Raw genomic sequence first — 16,746 nt, 5'->3', positions numbered from 1 at the left:
GATGGGCAATGGCAAACATTCAAGAAGCACGTGGGGGAACTGCAACAATTGTTTATTCCTGCCTGGCACAAAAGTAAATTGGGAAAGGTAACCAATCTGTGGCTTACAAAGGAAATTAGAGATAGTATTCGATCCAAGGAAGTAGCTTATAAACTGGCCAAGAAATTAAACAGGTCTGATTTGGAAGCTGTTTAGAATTCAGCAAAGAAGGACCAAGGGATTGATTAAGAAGGGGAAAATAGAGTACAAGAATAAGCTTATAGAGAACATAAAAACTGACTGTAAAAGTATCTAAAGGTACATGAAGACAAAAAGATCAGTGAAGACAAATGTAGGGCCCTTACAGTCAGAAACAGGGGAATTTATAATGGGAACAAAGAAATGGCTGAGGAGCTAAGTACATACTTTGGCTCTGTCTTCACAAAGGAGGACACAAATAAGATACCAAAAATGTGGCGACGATTGTTTGATAGTCATCATTAGACTTTTAATTCCTCATTTTTATTGGATTCAAATTTCACCATCTGGCGTGGTGGGATTCGAAGTTGAGAAACACTAAGAGACAAAAATGTTAGTGATTATTGTATATAGACCCCAAACTGCATTGGTGATGTTGGTAATGGCATTAAACAGGAAATTAGGGATCCATGCTATAAAGGAACAACTGTAATTATGGGTGATTTTAATCTGCATATAGGTTGGGAAAATCTAATTAGTCACAATACCATCGAGGAGGAATTCCTGGAGTGTTTTGTTGCTCTTTATGATATGATCTATTTATAATATGATGTTATATCCCAACAGTGTTGCCAATACTGTGGGTATTTCTATTTATCATGGTGAACCACAAGCCTTCCCTTATATCGATCAAATGACCACACAACCAGTTAGTTAGTTCAAAAGATGGTTTATTTACATACACAAGGGTTACTTCGACATGCAAACACAATATGTACTACGAGTTGCACTACACCTATCAGCTACAATAACCTATACTTAACTTCAGGGCAACCGGCACTGTGCAAATGGATAAGGCCTTTATCTGGATTTCACTTGGCTGGTCCAAAGAAAGTGGCTCTGTCTCTGCTGGGCTCATCCGTCAGTTAGTGATCGTTGGTCTTGAACTTGGCTGGCTGTTCTTGCTACAGTTGGCTGGCACAGGCCGGATTCAAAGGAGGCTGGCACAGGTCGGATCCAAAAGAGGCAGAACACATGGCTGTGTCCCCTTTTATCCCTCTGGGATTCCACGCTCTATGGGGCGGTCCTTGATCTTGGACTTAATAGTTCGACAGGGCTCTGATCACTGCCTTCGATTTCGGCCAATAAAGGGGCGGGTGCCTTGGTGGCTGGGTGCGTCCTTAGCAGTCATTGACCTTGGCAGTTGGGCTCTCTGAGTAAAGGGAGTGGCGCCGATCAGTCTGTGGCTGTACCAGTTTCTTGATTGGAGTCCTATTGTTCTGGGGAATGGGCCATTAGAATGCAAATAAGCGGGGGTTTCGATCAGGTCTAGCTACCTGCGTTCAAATACACAGAACCTCTGTATCTGTCTAAGTCCTGGGTCAGCCACAATTCCCATGGTCCTTTGCAGGTGGCCATCTCAGATGGCTACAGTATGCGAGATGGTTTTCTGGATCAATATGTTGAGGAGTCAACTAGAGAACAGGCCATCCTAGACTGGGCGCTGTGTAATGAGAACGGAGTCATTGGCAATCGAGTTGTGCGAGACTCCTTGGGGATGAGCGACCATAATATGATAGGCAATGGCAAACATTCAAGAAGCACATGGGGGAACTACAGGACCCCGGAGCATTACCCTGGGTCTCTGAATTACTCGTCCAGTGCCAATACCAATGTGATATTACTTCCCTTCTGTTATACCTCTGCATCCCTGTCCTTGCTGTGTTTTGTTTCCGTCAATTTGACCACCCTGCTATAAATAACTGGGCTGCTGTCCCCCAGTCCCCTCCAAACAACCCGTCTTGTTGTTATGCTCCCCGCTCGCTCATTCATTTCCACTGAAAGAACTGATCATCAGGTGGAAGGTGGAAGATGACCAACAATGCAATGCATTATCACCCAAAAGCCAATTCTGACCCTGCCTGCTGACTGTGCCGCCCGTTGAAGAACAGTTTCCAGACATCAGTCCAACATTTGCCGTCTGCCATTTATCCTCTTGTTCTTTTGTGCACAGCAATGTCGCCACTCCACATACTTTTCCATATTGCGGACCTCTGTACAGTCACTCCTGAAACTCCCGTTAACTAGCAAACTTGTTAGCCCGACTCCACCATGTGTGTCCCCCAACCCAAATCCAACTTTAAAATCAAACAATCGAGGAAGTAAACCGAAACCCACACCCCCAATCCCCTCCCTCCAACAGTTCCATGATCCCCCCCCCCAAATAAACAAACTGCATCAAACAACACGCCCTCCCCCATTTTACAACCTGCCCCCCACACAGCAAAGCAAAAACAATTATTTTCCGAAAATACAGGAGAACACAAGAGTGTCCAAATAAAAAGTCATCAAAGCCTTCAGTTCCCCCCAGTTCATGCTTTTTTAAGAATGCTATTCACCCCCTCTGATGCGTTGAAGTAATAACCTGTCTCCAAAATTAAGATGAAGACGAGCCGGGTGCACCATCCCAAAATGCAGCGGACATTGTTTCTGTAGAGGGCAGACTTGGCCTTACTAAACGCTGCCCGCCTTCTCGGCAACACTGCTCCAACATCTTGGTATATTTTCCTTTCCTATTAATCTGCTCGGGGCATTGCCCACGTGCCCAAATAGGTGGGAAGGCAAGTGACGAGGATGACATGAAAAGTCCACAGAGAAATATAGACAGGTTAGGTGAATGGGTAAAAACTTGGCAGACGGAATATACTATAGGAGAATGTGAAGTTATGCACTTTGGTAGGTAGAATAAAGGAGCTGAATATTATGTAAATAGAGAAAGACTGCAGAAAGCTGCAGATTAGAGAGATTTGGGGATCCTCGTGCATCAATCACAATTGGCATGCAAGTTCAGCAGGTAATCGGGAAGGTAAATGGAATGTTGGCCTTTATTTCCCAGGGAATGGAGTATAAAAATAGGCAAGTCCAGCTAAAACTATACGAGGCATGAGTTAGACCCCACCTGGAATACTGTGAACAGTTTTGGGCCCCTTATCTAAGGAAAGATATACAGGCATTGGAGGCAGTCCAGAGAAGGTTCACTAGGTTGACTCCGGGTATGGAGGGATTTTCTTATGAGGAGAGGTTGAGTAGGTTGGGCCTGTGCTCATTGGGAGTTTAGAAGAATGAGAGGCGACCTTATTGAGACATATCGGATTCTCGGGGTTTGACAGGGTGGATGCTGAGTGGTTGTTTCCCCTTGTGGGAGAGTCTAGGACCAGAGGGCACAATCTCAGAGTAAGGGGTCGCCCATTTCAGACAGAGATGAGGAGGAATTTCTTCTCTCAGAGGGGAGTGAATCTGTGGAATTCTTTACTGCAGAGAGCTGTAGAGGCTGGGTCATTACGTGTGTTCAAGGCTGGGATAGACAGATATGTTTTTAAATTTATTTTTTTAATAAATTTAGATTAGCCAATTATTTTTTCCAATTAAGGGGCAATTTAGCATGGCCAATCCACCTACCCTGCACATTTTTGGGTTGTGGGGGCGAAACCCACACAGACACAGGGAGAATGTGCAAACTCCACACAGACAGTGACCCAGAGCCAGGATTGAACCTGGGACCTCAGCACCGTGAGGCGGTTGTGCTAACCACTAGGCCACCGAACTGCCTTAGACAGATTTTTTAATCAGTCAGGGAATCAAGGGTTGTGGGGATAAGGCGGGAAAGTGGAGTTGAGAATTATCCTATGATCTTGTTGAATGGAGGAGCAGACTTGATGGGCTGAATGGACTACTTCTGCTCCTATGTCTTTTTTAAAATAAATTTTAAAAGGCCAGTTATTTTTTTTTTCCAATTAAGGGACAATTTAGCGTGGCCAATCCACCTAACCAGCACATCTTTGGGTTGTGGGGGTGAGGCCCACGTTGACATGGGGAGCATGTGCAAACTCCACATGGACTGTGACTCAGGGCCGGGATTCGAACCCCGATTCCTCAGCGCCGTAGTCCTAGTACTAACCACTGCGCCCACCGTGCTGCCCCTTTCTGCTCCTATGTCTTAATAATCTCGTGGTCAATCTGCTGCATTGGCATGATACCCTCTGTTTTATACAAGACCGTATTGGCTAAAGTGTTCTATTTACAGTGCCAATTGTTTCTCTCTGATGATTGGGTGTAAGCGAATGCTGGTTATTGACAGAGCCAGAAGTCGACGGGACAGCCAGGGCCTCGCAACAGTCACAACAGCAACCTGCATTTATATAGCACCTTTAACATTGTAACATTCCCCAAGACATTGACAGGGGGTTTACCAGAGTTCCACCCAAACCACACACAGCACGCCATGAACATAGAGGTTTGGCTAATGGTTCCAAGGAGGATCTTTCGGAGGGGCGACGGTTTTGAGAGGCTGAAGGTGAGAGTTCTAGAGCGCGGAGCCTGGGCAGCTGAAGGCAAGGCCACCAATAGTGAAACATCAAAAATCGGGATTAAAATTGGAGGAATGCAAAGCTCTCGGAGAGTGGCAGGAGTGGAGGAGATGACCGCAGATGGGCAAGATAAAGGGGGGAATGAGAATTTTCAAATTGAATATTGCTGGACGGGGAGTCGATGTCAGGCAGTGAACACAGGACTGTTAGGGGCAGCACGGTGGGCGCAGTGGTTAGCATTGCTGCCTCACGGCGCTGAGGACCCGGGTTCGAATCCCGGCCCTGGGTCACTGTCCGTGTGGAGTTTGCACATTCTCCCCGTGTCTGCGTGGGTTTCACCCCCACAACCCAAATGATGTGGGGTGATCACTGCTCGGCACAACATTGAGGGCCGAAGGGCCTGTTCTGTGCTGTACTGTTCTAAATGTGCAGGATAGGTGGACTGGCCATGCTAAATTGCCCCTTAATTGGAAGAAATAATTGGGTACTCTAAACTTATTAAAAAAAACACAGGACTGTTGGGAAAATGGAAAAGGGAGTAAGGATTCTGTTGGGAGATGTGTGTCGGTTGGTGGGTCTCATGAAGTGTTTTTGAGCCTTCTGTAGTTTAACAGTAAGTGCTTATTAACTACTTACAACTCTGTACAGGGATGGAGTATAAGATCTAAGCTAGCATTTGTCTCCACGCTTGCCTCAACACACGTCTCTGCCTGCTAAACGTGAGGAATGTGTTCCTTTACAAAGCAATGGTGGATGGTAGTGTATCCAGTCCTAAGTTAACTCTTTCCACACCAGGGGCTGGATTCTCTGTCCCGCCGCGCCACGTTTCACTCTGTCGGTGGGATGCTCCGTTACGCCGGCCGGTCAATGGCGCTCCCCAATGTGGGGCAGCCCCACGCTGTCGGGAAACCCCCGGGCTGCCGGCAAAACGGAGCATCCCGCCGGCGGAGAATCCAGGGGCCGGATCCGCTGACCCCCCCGCCGGGTCGGAGAATCGCCAGGGGCCGCCGTGAATCCCGCCCCCGCCGTCTCCCGAAGTCTCCGGCATCAGAGATTCGGCGGGGGCAGGAATCGTGCCGCGCTGGTCGGCGGGCCCTCTCCCGGCGATTCTCCGGCCCGCGATGGGCCGAAGTCCCGCTGCTGTAATGCCGGTCCCGCCGGCGTGAATCAAACCACCTCCCTTACCGGCGGGACTGGCGGCGCGGGCGGGCTCCGGGGTCCTGGGGGGGGGGGCGCGGGGCGATCTGGCCCCGGGGGGTGCCCCCACGGTGGCCTGGCCCGCGATCGGGGCCCACCGATCCGCGGGCGGGCCTGTGCCGTGGGGACACTCGATGGCCAACACGGAAGTGACCCCCCTCCCCTGCGCATGCGCGGGGATGACGCCAAAGGCCTTCCACGCCAGCCGGTGGAACGGGAACCACTCCGGCGCGGGCCTAGCCCCTCAAGGTAAGGGCTTAGACCCTAAAGGTGCGGAGAAATCGTCATTGAAAGATGGGAGAACATTGAACCTAATTAAGAAACCGATGGATGCTGTGGATGGTCAGGTTGGTATTCCGGAAGCTGAGGACAGAGTGGACCACTTAAAAGACAGCAGAAAGGTAAAAAGCAGAGCGATAACTTTCCTAACATGACTTGTGTATTCTCCAAGATTATTCTTCTTCACACCAGGTGTCGTTGACGTCAAATTTGATTGACGAACAAATGAAAATAATTGTTGACAATCTTTTCCGGAGCATTTTTAAATAGACTTGCCATTAACTTTCAGAACGGGAGACCCATTATTGGGTAATGGAAAGAGGCAGGTAATTGGGAACAGAATTCTGGTCGCATTCATCCATCGCCTGAGGCAAAGGAATTGACAAAAGAACACGACAATGCAAATTGAATTCAATCTTCCAGCAGTCAGACAGTTGATTTATCTTGGTCGGTGGAGGTTGTTGTTTGCAGGGCTGTGCAATGAGCTGACGTCATTGAAAGTCTTGCTGGGGGAAGGTGGTGACGGCTGCTTACCAATATTGCAACTAAATGACCATTCCCTTGCGCAAAGCCCATCCGACAGGCTCAGAACAATCCTGGAGCTCAGGGAGTTGAATGAAATGAGGGAGCGCACTGCCTAAACCTGTGGACAGCAAGAAGACTCACGTTCATACAACACCCTTCATGAACACTGGATGTCTCGAAGCACTTTACGGACAATCAAACACTTTCTGAAGTGTAGTTACTGGGAAATGCAGCAGTCAATTTACATACTGAGGGCTGGATTCTCCCGCCCCATCCTACTTAGGAACTCCTGGGCGAGACGCGTGCAATGGAGAACTCCATTGACCTCAAGCGGGATTCTCTGGACTCCTGGCAGGGAATCCAGCCCAGAGAAACTCCCAGCAATATGATGATGTTCATATTGTGATGTATTCATGTTTGGGGCTGGTTTAGCTCACTGGGCTAAATTGCTGGCTTTTAAAGCAGACCAAGCAGGCCAGCAGCATGGTTCGATTCCCGCACCAGCCTCCCCGGACAGGTGCCGGAATGTGGCGACTAGGGGCTTTTCACAGTAACTTCATTGAAGCTTACTCGTGACAATGAGCGATTTTCATTTCATTTCATTTCATTTCATTTCTAGTTGGAACAAGGTCACTTTAAGAGTTTGATCACACAGAATGATAGAATTTACAGTGCCGAAGAAGGCCATTCGGCCCATTGAGTCTGCACCAGCCCTTGGATAGAGCACCCCACTCGAGCCCCGCACATCTTTGGACTGTGGGATGAAACCGGAGCACCCGGAGGAAACCCACGCAGACACGGGGAGAACGTGCAGACTCCACACAGACAGTGACCCAAGCCGCAAACAAACCTGGGACCCTGGAGCTGTGAAGCCACAGTGCTATCCACTATGCTACCCGTGCTGTCCACATGATATACTGATGTTGTGATTGGCAGATTGGGCGGGCTCGACTGACTTTCCAGACTGTCGTGTAAACACCTTTCCAATAAAGCTCTTGTTTGTCTGTATCCTTGTGATTTGCAAGCCTCTCCTATAAAAATACCACGGGCGCGATTCTCCACTGTCCACGATGGGTCGGAGAATAGCGGGAGGGCCTTCCCGACATTTTTCCTGCCCTCCCGCTATTCTCCCCCCCCCCCCCCCCCCCCCCCACGGCCGCCCCATGACACGAATCGCTGCTCGCCGTTTTTTACGGCGAACAGCGATTCTCCCCAGGCCGATGGGCCGAGTTCCCAGGCCTTTATGGCCGTTTTCACGAACGCAAACATACCTGCTCTCACCGTTCGTGAAAACGGCCGCAAAGTGCCGTTCCGGAAAACCATGGCACCGATTGGCACGGCCGCACCACGGCCGTGCCAAGGGTGGCATAGGCTTGCGATCGGTGGGCACCGATCGCGGGAAGCGGGTCCGATACCCGCGCACTATTTGTTCCTCCGCCGCCACGCAGGATCAGTCCACGGGGCGGCTGAGGGGCATGACGGCCCGCGCATGCGCGGGTTTGACGCATATGCGTGATGACGTCATCCGCGCATGCGCGGGTTGGAGCCGTCCAACCCGCGCATGCGCGGCTGACGTCATCTTGCGCGTCAGCCCCCGTGACGCTTGGCGCGCGGGCTTAGCGACGGTCGCTAAGCCCGCGATGCCGTGCTTCACAGGGCCGCGCTGCTAGCCCCACCCGGGGGGGGAGAATCGGGTCCCGGGAGGGGGCGCGGAGGCTGCCGTGAAACACGGCCAGTTTCACGGCTGCCTTTACGACTCGCCGCATTTGCGGAGAATCGCGCCCCACACATATAGGACTGGATTCTCCGTTGTTGGGATTCTCCGTTATGCCGGCAGCCCAGGGATTTCCCGACGGTGTGTGGAAACCCCATGGGCCGGCTGGCAAGACGGAGAATCCTGGGGGCGTGTTGCACCCGAATCTGGTGCGGTGGGACGGAGAATCCCACCCATAATCTGTTTTTGTCACTTTGAAGGAGGGATTGATATTAACCAGGACACTAGGGATAAATTCTCCTCTTCTCTAGATAACAGTGCAAAGGGCTCTTTGACATCCACCTGAGTCGACAGATGGGTTCAACTTCTCATCCAAATCGACAACACTTTTAATCGCGCTGCCCTGGGAATGCCAGCATCGATTTCTGTGCTCGTGACTTGAACTAAAAACCTTGAGATTCAGAGACGAGACGATGTGCCACCTACTAAGCTGCCACTATATCCTAGATTATGGAGGGTGGAAGTGATGATCTAATTGATGCATGTCAGATGATTGAAGGATTTGATCGGATAGAATTATAGAATTTAGAATTATAGAATTTACAGTGCAGAAAGAAGCCATTCGGCCCATCGAGTCTGCACCGGCTCCTGGAAAGAGCACCCTACCCAAGGTTAACACCTCCACCCTATCCCCATAACCCAGTAACCCCACCCAACACTAAGGGCAATTTTGGACACTAAGGGCAATTTATCATGTCCAATCCACCGAACTTGCACATCTTTGGACTGTGGGAGGAAACCGGAGCACCCGGAGGAAACCCACGCACACACGGGGAGGATGTGCAGACTCCGCACAGACAGTGACCCAAGCCGGAATCGAACCTGGGGCCCTGGAGCTGTGAAGCGATTGTGCTATCCAGAATGCTACCGTGCTGCCCAAGAGCTCTTTTAATGCTGCCGTGCTGCTATATTTTAATGCTGCTATTTGAAGAGCTCACATGGAAAGAACGGAACATCTTGTTTCGAGTACTGAGGGTGCTTAAATAGCAATTCAAGAAAGGAATCCGATGTAGCCATTGTCTCTTGTTTTGATGATACAGAGAACTTGAATGATCCCACTCAAAGTAACATTAGAAGGGAGGCTGGCTTGAAGACGTCATGAAGAGAATGGCCATGACGAGTCAATGAAAGTGGAGAGACAGGTCCAACAAGCAATCAGAAAGGCAAATGATATGTTGGCTTTCATTGCAAGAAGATTTGAGTTCAGAAAGAGTGATGTCTTACTGCAGCTTACAGGGCCTTGGGGAGACCACACCTGCAGTATTGAGAGCAGTATTGGTCTCCCTAAGAAAGGATAGATTTGCCACAGAGGGAGTGCAGTGAAGGTTCACTCGGTTGATACCTGGGTTGGCGGGACTACGCTGTGAGGAGAGATTGGTTCAACTGTGCCTGTTTTCACTTGGAGTTTAGAAAAATAAGAGTGGATCTGATTGAAACGTATAAAATTCTAACAGGACTGGGGCAACGCGGTAGCAGAGTATTTAGCACTGCTGCTTCAGCACTGTGGCTTCAGGGGCTGGTTTAGCACAGTGGGCTAAATAGCTGGTTTGCAATGCAGAACAATTCCAGCAGCGCGGGTTCAATTCCCGTACCGGCCTGCCCGAACAGGTGCCTGAATGTGGCGACTAGGGGCTTTTCACAGTAACTTCGTTGAAGCCAACTTGTGACAATTATTATTATTATCACAGTTCCAGGGTCCCAGGTTCGATTCCCGGCTTGGGTCACTGTCTGTGCAAAATCTGCACCTTCTCCCCGTGCCTGCGTAGGTTTCTTCCGGGTGCTCCGGTTTCCTCTCACAGTCCAAATTAGGGTTTCCTCTCACAGTCCAAAGGTGTGCAGGTTAGGTGGATTGGCCGTGCGAAATTGTCCAAAAAAGGTTACGTGGGGTTACTGAGTTACTGGGTTATGGCGATCGGGTGGAGGTGTGGGCTTAAGTGGGGTCCTCTTTCCAAGGGCCGGTACAGACCCGATGGGCCGAATGGCCTCCTTCTGCACTGTAAATTCGATAATTCTATGATTCTATGACTGGGCAGACTCGATGCCGGGAGGATGTTTTCCCTGATTGGCGAATGTAAAACCAGGGGACACAGTCTCAGGATACATAGAACATAGAACACTACAGCGCAGTACGGGCCCTTCGGCCCTCGATGTTGCGCCGACCTGTGAAACCATCTGAAGCCTATCTGACCTACACTATTCCATTTTCATCCATATGTCTATCCAGTGACCACTTAAATGCCCTTAAAGTTGGCGAGTCTACTACTGTTGCAGGCAGGGCATTCCACAGGGAAGACCATTGAGGACCAAGGTGAGGAAAACCTTCTTCACGCAGAGGATGGTGAACCTGTGGAACTCTCTACCACAGAAAACTGTGGAGGGCAAGTCACTGAATGTATTCAAGAGAGAGATAGATTTTTCTTCTTCGTTTTATTGGCATCAAGAGGTATTGGGAGAAAGCAGGAATTTGACATTGAGATAGAAGATTATATTGAATGGCGGAGCAGGCTCGAAGGGCTGAATGGCCTCCTCCTGCTCCTAGTTTCCATCTTCCTAAAGGAGATTGACGTGAATAAAATAAGAAACGAGGGATTTCAGTCAAGTGAAATTAAGAGAAGCTTGGATTGTTCTCTTTCAAGCACAGTAGGTTAAGGGGAAATGTAATCGATTTGCTCAAAATCGAGAAGGGCTTTGATGAGGTGGATGAGTAGCAACTGTTTCTGTTGGCAGCTGGTGGGTGGACACGGACGTCCGATAGTTGGTCTGGTAGCAGGGTGGCGATAACATAGAACAGTACAGCACAGAACAGGCCCTTCGCCTCTCGATGTTGTGCCGAGCATTGTCCGAAACCAAGATCAAGCTATCCCACTCCCTGTCATTCTGGTGTGCTCCATGTGCATATCCAATAACCGCTTGAAAGTTCCTAAAGTGTCCGACTCCACTATCACAGCAGGCAGTCCATTCCACACTCTAACCACTCTCTGAGTAAAGAACCTACCTCGGACATCCCTCCTATATCTCCCACCCCGAACCTTATAGTTATGCCCCCTTGTAACAGCTACATCCACACGAGGAAATAGTCTCTGAACGTCCACTCTATCTATCCCCCTCATCATTTTATAAACCTCTATTAAGTCGCCTCTCATCCTCCTCCGCTCCAAAGAGAAAAGCCCTAGCTCCCTCAGCCTTTCCTCATAAGACCTATCCTGCAAACCAGGCAGCATCCTGGTAAATCTCCTTTGCACCCTTTCCAATGCTTCCACATCCTTCCTATAGTGAGCTGACCAGAACTGCACACAATACTCCAAATGTGGTCTCACCAGGGTCATGTACAGTTGCAGAATAACCCCACGGCTCTTAAACTCAAACCCCCTGTTAATAAACGCTAACACATTATAAGCCTTCTTCACGGCTCTATCCACTTGAGTGGCAACGTTCAGAGATCTGTGTACATGAACCCCAAGATCTCTCTCTGTTCCTCCACATTCCTCAGAACCCTGCCGTTGACCCTGTAATCCGCATTCAAATTGTTTCCACCAAAATGAATCACCTCGCACTTATCAGGGTTAAACTCCATCTGCCATTTTTCGGCCCAGCTTTGCATCCTATCAATGTCTCTTTGCAGCCTACAACAGCCCTCCACCTCATCCACTACTCCACCAATCTTGGTGTCATCAGCAAATTTACTGACCCACCCTTCAACCCCCTCCTCCAAGTCATTGATAAAAATCACAAATAGCAGAGGACCCAGCACTGATCCCTGTGGTACACCGCTGGTAACTGGTCTCCAGTCTGAAAATTTTCCATCCACCACCACCCTCTGTCTTCTATGTGATAGCCAGTTACTTATCCAATTGGCCAAATTTCCCTCTATCCCACATCTCCTTACTTTCTTCGTGAGCAGACCATGGGGAACCTTATCAAACGCCTTACTAAAATCCATGTATACGACATCAACTGCTCTACCTTCATCTACACAGTTAGTTACCTCCTCAAAGAATTCAATCAAATTTGATGGCAAGACTTGCCCTTCACGAATCCGTGTTGACTATCCCGGATTAAGCTGCATCTTTCCAAATGGTCATAAATCCTGTCCTTCAGGACCTTTTCCATTAACTTACCGACCACCGAAGTAAGACTAATCGGCCTATAATTACCAGGGCCACTCCTATTCCCTTTCTTGAACAGAGGAACAACATTTGCCACTCTCCAGTCCTCTGGCACTATCCCTATGGGCAGTGAGGACCCAAAGATCAAAGCCAAAGGCTCTGCAATCTCATCCCTTGCCTCCCAAAGAATCCTTGGATATATCCCATCTGGCCCAGAGGACTTGTCGACCCTCAGGTTTTCAAAATTGCTAATACATTCTTCCTCAGAACATCTACCTCCTCCAGCCTACCCGCCTGTATCACACTCTCATCCTCAAAAACATGGCCCCTCTCCTGGTGAACACTGAAGAAAAGTATTCATTCAACACCTCTCCTATTTCTCCTGACTCCAAGCACAAGTTCCCACTACTGTCCTTGACCGGCCCGAACTTCACCCTGGTCATTCTTTTATTTCTCACATAAGAGTAAAAATCCTTGGGGTTTTCCTTGATCCGACCCGCCAAGGACTTCGCATGCCCCCTCCTAGCTTTCCGAAGCCCCTTTTTTAGCTCATTCCTTGCTACCTTGTAACCCTCAAGCGACCCAACTGAACCTTGTTTTCTCATCCAGACATACTCTTCCTTTTTCCTCTTGACAAGACATTCAACCTCTTTTGTGAACCATGGTTCCCTCACACGGCCATTTCCTCCCTGCCTGACAGGGACATACCTATCAAGGACACCCAGTATTTGTTCCTTGAACAAATTCCACTTTTCATTTGTGCCTTTCCCTGACAGTTTCTGTTCCCATCTTATGTTCCCTAATTCTTGCCTAATCGCATCATAATTACCCCTCCCCCAATTATAAACCTTGCCCTGCCGTATGGCCCTATCCCTCTCCATTGCAATAGTGAAAGACACCGAATTGTGGTCACTATCTCCAAAGTGCTCTCCCACAAACAAATCTAACACTTGGCCCCGTTCATTACCCAGTACCAAATCCAATGTGTCGGCCTATCCACATATTGTGTCAGGAAACCCTCCTGCACACACTGTACAAAAACTGCCCCATCCGAACTGTTCGACCTATAGAGGTTCCAATCGATATTTGGAAAGTTAAAGCCACATAAGTCATTTTTTAAATCAAAGTGAGTTGTTCAGATCTGGAATTCACTTCTTGAAAGGATGGAAGAAGATTTAATAAAGGGTGGGATTACCCGCCACTGACCACCAGAAACGCTGGATTCTCCTCTGGCGGGATGCTCCGTTTGGCCGGCAGCCCGGAGGGTTTCCCGACAGCGTTGGGCTGCCCCGCATTGACCGGCCAGCATAACGGAGCATCCCGCCGGCGGGTCGGGGCAGAAATGTGGCACGGCGGGGCGGAGAATCCAGACCAGTGTTCCCAATGCAGCAGAGAATCCAGCATCGGGCAAAAAACAGGAACCCCAATGCCGATCCCGTTCCCATACCCCGGTCCCCCGCTGCCGTCGAAATCGGGGTTTGCACGCCGCACCAGCAGAAAGATCCAATTAGGTCATGAAGACCCACTTGCATCCTGTTACCAGGCCGAGCAACGTATTCTCCAGGCCGGTGTGTGATTCTCCGGTCCTCTGGGCTGAAATCGCGTTCGGTGCAGGAGTGGAGAATGGGGCGTCAGACCCGCGATCGGCTCCAACGGCAGGACGCGATTCTCCGGAGATTTGGCACCAGGGGTTGACGCGCTGCCGGTCGGGGACGGTGAAAGAGGCCCCCGCGGCGATTCTCCGCAGCCGTGTTCCGCCGGCGTGGACCCATATGGTCGTCCTGGTTGGGGGGGGGGGCGGCGGGATCAGACACCAGGGGAGGCCTCCACGACGGCCTGGTCCACGATCGGGGGCTACCGATCGTCGGGCGCACGCGATCGGGGGGGGGTGGGGGGGGTGGCTGTCTTCTTCCGTGCCGGTCCGCTGTGTGGCTCTGCCATGTTGCGCGGGGGGGGCGTGAAAATTCCCGCTGCGCGCATGCGCGGACCCACAGCCGGAAGTGCAGATCTGCATATTGGCAGCAGGAGCTGCGCGGCGCTTGCTATCCCTCTTAAAACCGGAGAATCACTCCGGAATTTTTGAAAAAACTCTGGAATGATTCGCACCCGTTTTCCGGCGGTCATGGGGACATAGCCCCATTTTCGGAGAATCCCAACCCTGGTGTTCTCAATTAATAAGGGAATCAGGGGTTATGGGGAAAAGCAGGAGGATGGGGATGAGGAACATATCAACCATATTCGAGTGGCGGAACAGGTTCGATGGGCCGAATGGCCTAATTCTGTTTCCCAGGTGAGGTCGCCAGATTCTTGTTTTTTGTACATCCGTCCTACCTCGCGCCAGCGACTGATGTATATTCAGTGAGGAGGGAAGTCCCGGTGGGAGGGTTCACTAGTAAGATGGGAATGAATTTAAATGGGAACTTTGTTACGTCACCGGCGAGTGGGCCTGGAAAAATCAGCAGTGCGATCTCGCCAGCGAGAATCGGAAAACACGATGGTGGCCGTATTTTGCGCCCACTTCGCTATCCTCGCTGACGGCTAACGCGGGCTGAAAATCACCCCCTAATTCACACTGGCCTGCCCCCACACCAACGCGAGTGCATTTTCTTCCCGGAGCATATGTAAATATATTTTAATAATATTTGGGAATCCTGTTACGTCTCTGGTGGGGGGGGGAGTGGCGCAGGGTGCGGGGAGAAGTGGTAGGAGAATGAGTTGCCGTTGAATTTCGAGCAGGGGATGCAGGTCACACCCGCGTGTGTTGATAATTTTAAATTTCTCAGGACCACCAATTTGCCTTATCTTTCAGGCCAATGGCTTCCATCCGGAGTGCATGATCAAAAGGGATATGGAGCGATGCCTCAACAAATTAAGCGAGGAGGACGAAACTGCATTTGGTAAGTGTTTCATTGCAAACAAAAACACTAAGCCTGCAGATCGGGAGAGTCAGCAAAGGGCCATCAGAAAGGTGATTAAAAAAGGGGAAAAGTTCAAAAGGAATCAACGAGCCTGGAACACAAAAGCACACAGTAAGAGCTTTTAGAAGTACATAAAAAGGAGAAGAGTAGCTAAATTGGAGCCAGAGAGAAAAGTAATCACCATGATAGAGTGGTTGAGCAAATATTTTGTGTTTGTCTTCACAGTCGAAGACACGCATCATATGCCAGAAATAAAGGCTAATCTAATGCTAATAAGAGTGAGGAATTTGGTTAATTAATACCATCGGGAGATGGTGACAAGGAAATTGATTGACTGCATGTAATAAGTGTGACGTGAATATAGTTGATTGATTGTATGTAAATGAGAAAACAAACTAATTCTGCCCCTTGAATCTGTATATTAATCCGTGTGAGCCTTAGCTCAAGTGAGAAAGGGTGCTGTCAATAGGCTGCGGAGCCTCAGGCCTTGTCTCCCAGAATTCTGACATAATAAACTGCTTTTTTTACATATACTCAGGCCTTCGTGTGAATATTTTCACCTCTAACACTAGTCCAGGTTAATGCTCTGAGTGCATGGGTTCAAATTCCACCACGGCAGCTGTGGGAGTTAAATTCAATTTACAAATGTGGAATTGAAAGCTGGTCTCTGCATTGGTCATCGATTGTTGATTTTGCAGACAGCGATCATAACTCCGTTAGTTCCACGATTATTATGGAAAAGGACAAGGAATGCCCTGAAATCAAAGCCTTAAACTAGGCGAAGGTTGATTTTAATAAGAGCCGATATGATTTGGCCAGAGCGGACTGGGAGCAGACACTTTTATGACAATCTGTGACAAAACAGTGTGAGCATTCAATGGGGAGGTTGCTAGGCCAACATGATCCATTAAAGAAAAAGGGTGGGACCAACTAATCCAGTGAACCCTGGATATCGAGGGACAGACAGCACTGGATCAGAAGGGAGGCTTATGGCAGGTAGCGAGGGCTCAAAGCAGCAGAAGCCCAAGAATATTCAAGAGGGAACTTAAAAAGAAAATTAGGAGAGCAAAAAAAAGGGACATGAAAAGATACTGGCAGGTAAAATAAAGGAAAATCCTAAATTGTTTTACAAGTGCATTAAGGGTAAAAGGATAACTAGAGAAAGAGTAGGGCCCATTAAGGACCGCCCTGATAATTTGTGCGTGGAGCCGCAGGACGCAGGTAGGGTTCTATATGAATACTTTGTGTCGGTGTTCACGAGTGAGAGGGATGGTGTGGGTATAGAAATCAGGGAGAAGGACTGTGATGAAGTTAAAGAGATTAACGTAGTCAGAGAGAAGGTTCTGAGTGGCCTGGGAGACTTAAAAGTAGACAAATCTCCAGGGTCAGATGAAATGTATCCC

The 16,746-nt window shown here is 49.3% G+C and overlaps 1 protein-coding gene across 9 annotated transcripts in view; it reads left to right on the top strand.

The window, feature by feature from the left end:
* adcyap1r1a (adenylate cyclase activating polypeptide 1a (pituitary) receptor type I) overlaps positions 1-16,746 on the top strand; it is a 261,127-nt gene that overhangs the window by 100,033 nt on the left and 144,348 nt on the right. For all 9 annotated transcript variants that reach the window (XM_038798557.1, XM_038798552.1, XM_038798551.1 and 6 more), the window contains one exon: positions 15,235-15,322. In XM_038798557.1, coding sequence (XP_038654485.1) covers positions 15,235-15,322 — 88 coding nt within the window. The remainder of the gene's footprint in view (positions 1-15,234; positions 15,323-16,746) is intronic.

The sequence above is a fragment of the Scyliorhinus canicula genome, chromosome 5 (genome assembly GCF_902713615.1).
Source record: "Scyliorhinus canicula chromosome 5, sScyCan1.1, whole genome shotgun sequence".
Classification (NCBI taxonomy): Eukaryota; Metazoa; Chordata; class Chondrichthyes; order Carcharhiniformes; family Scyliorhinidae; genus Scyliorhinus; species Scyliorhinus canicula.
The sequence above is the reverse complement of the archived record's forward strand: the minus strand, read 5'-3'. Positions and strand labels throughout refer to the sequence as shown.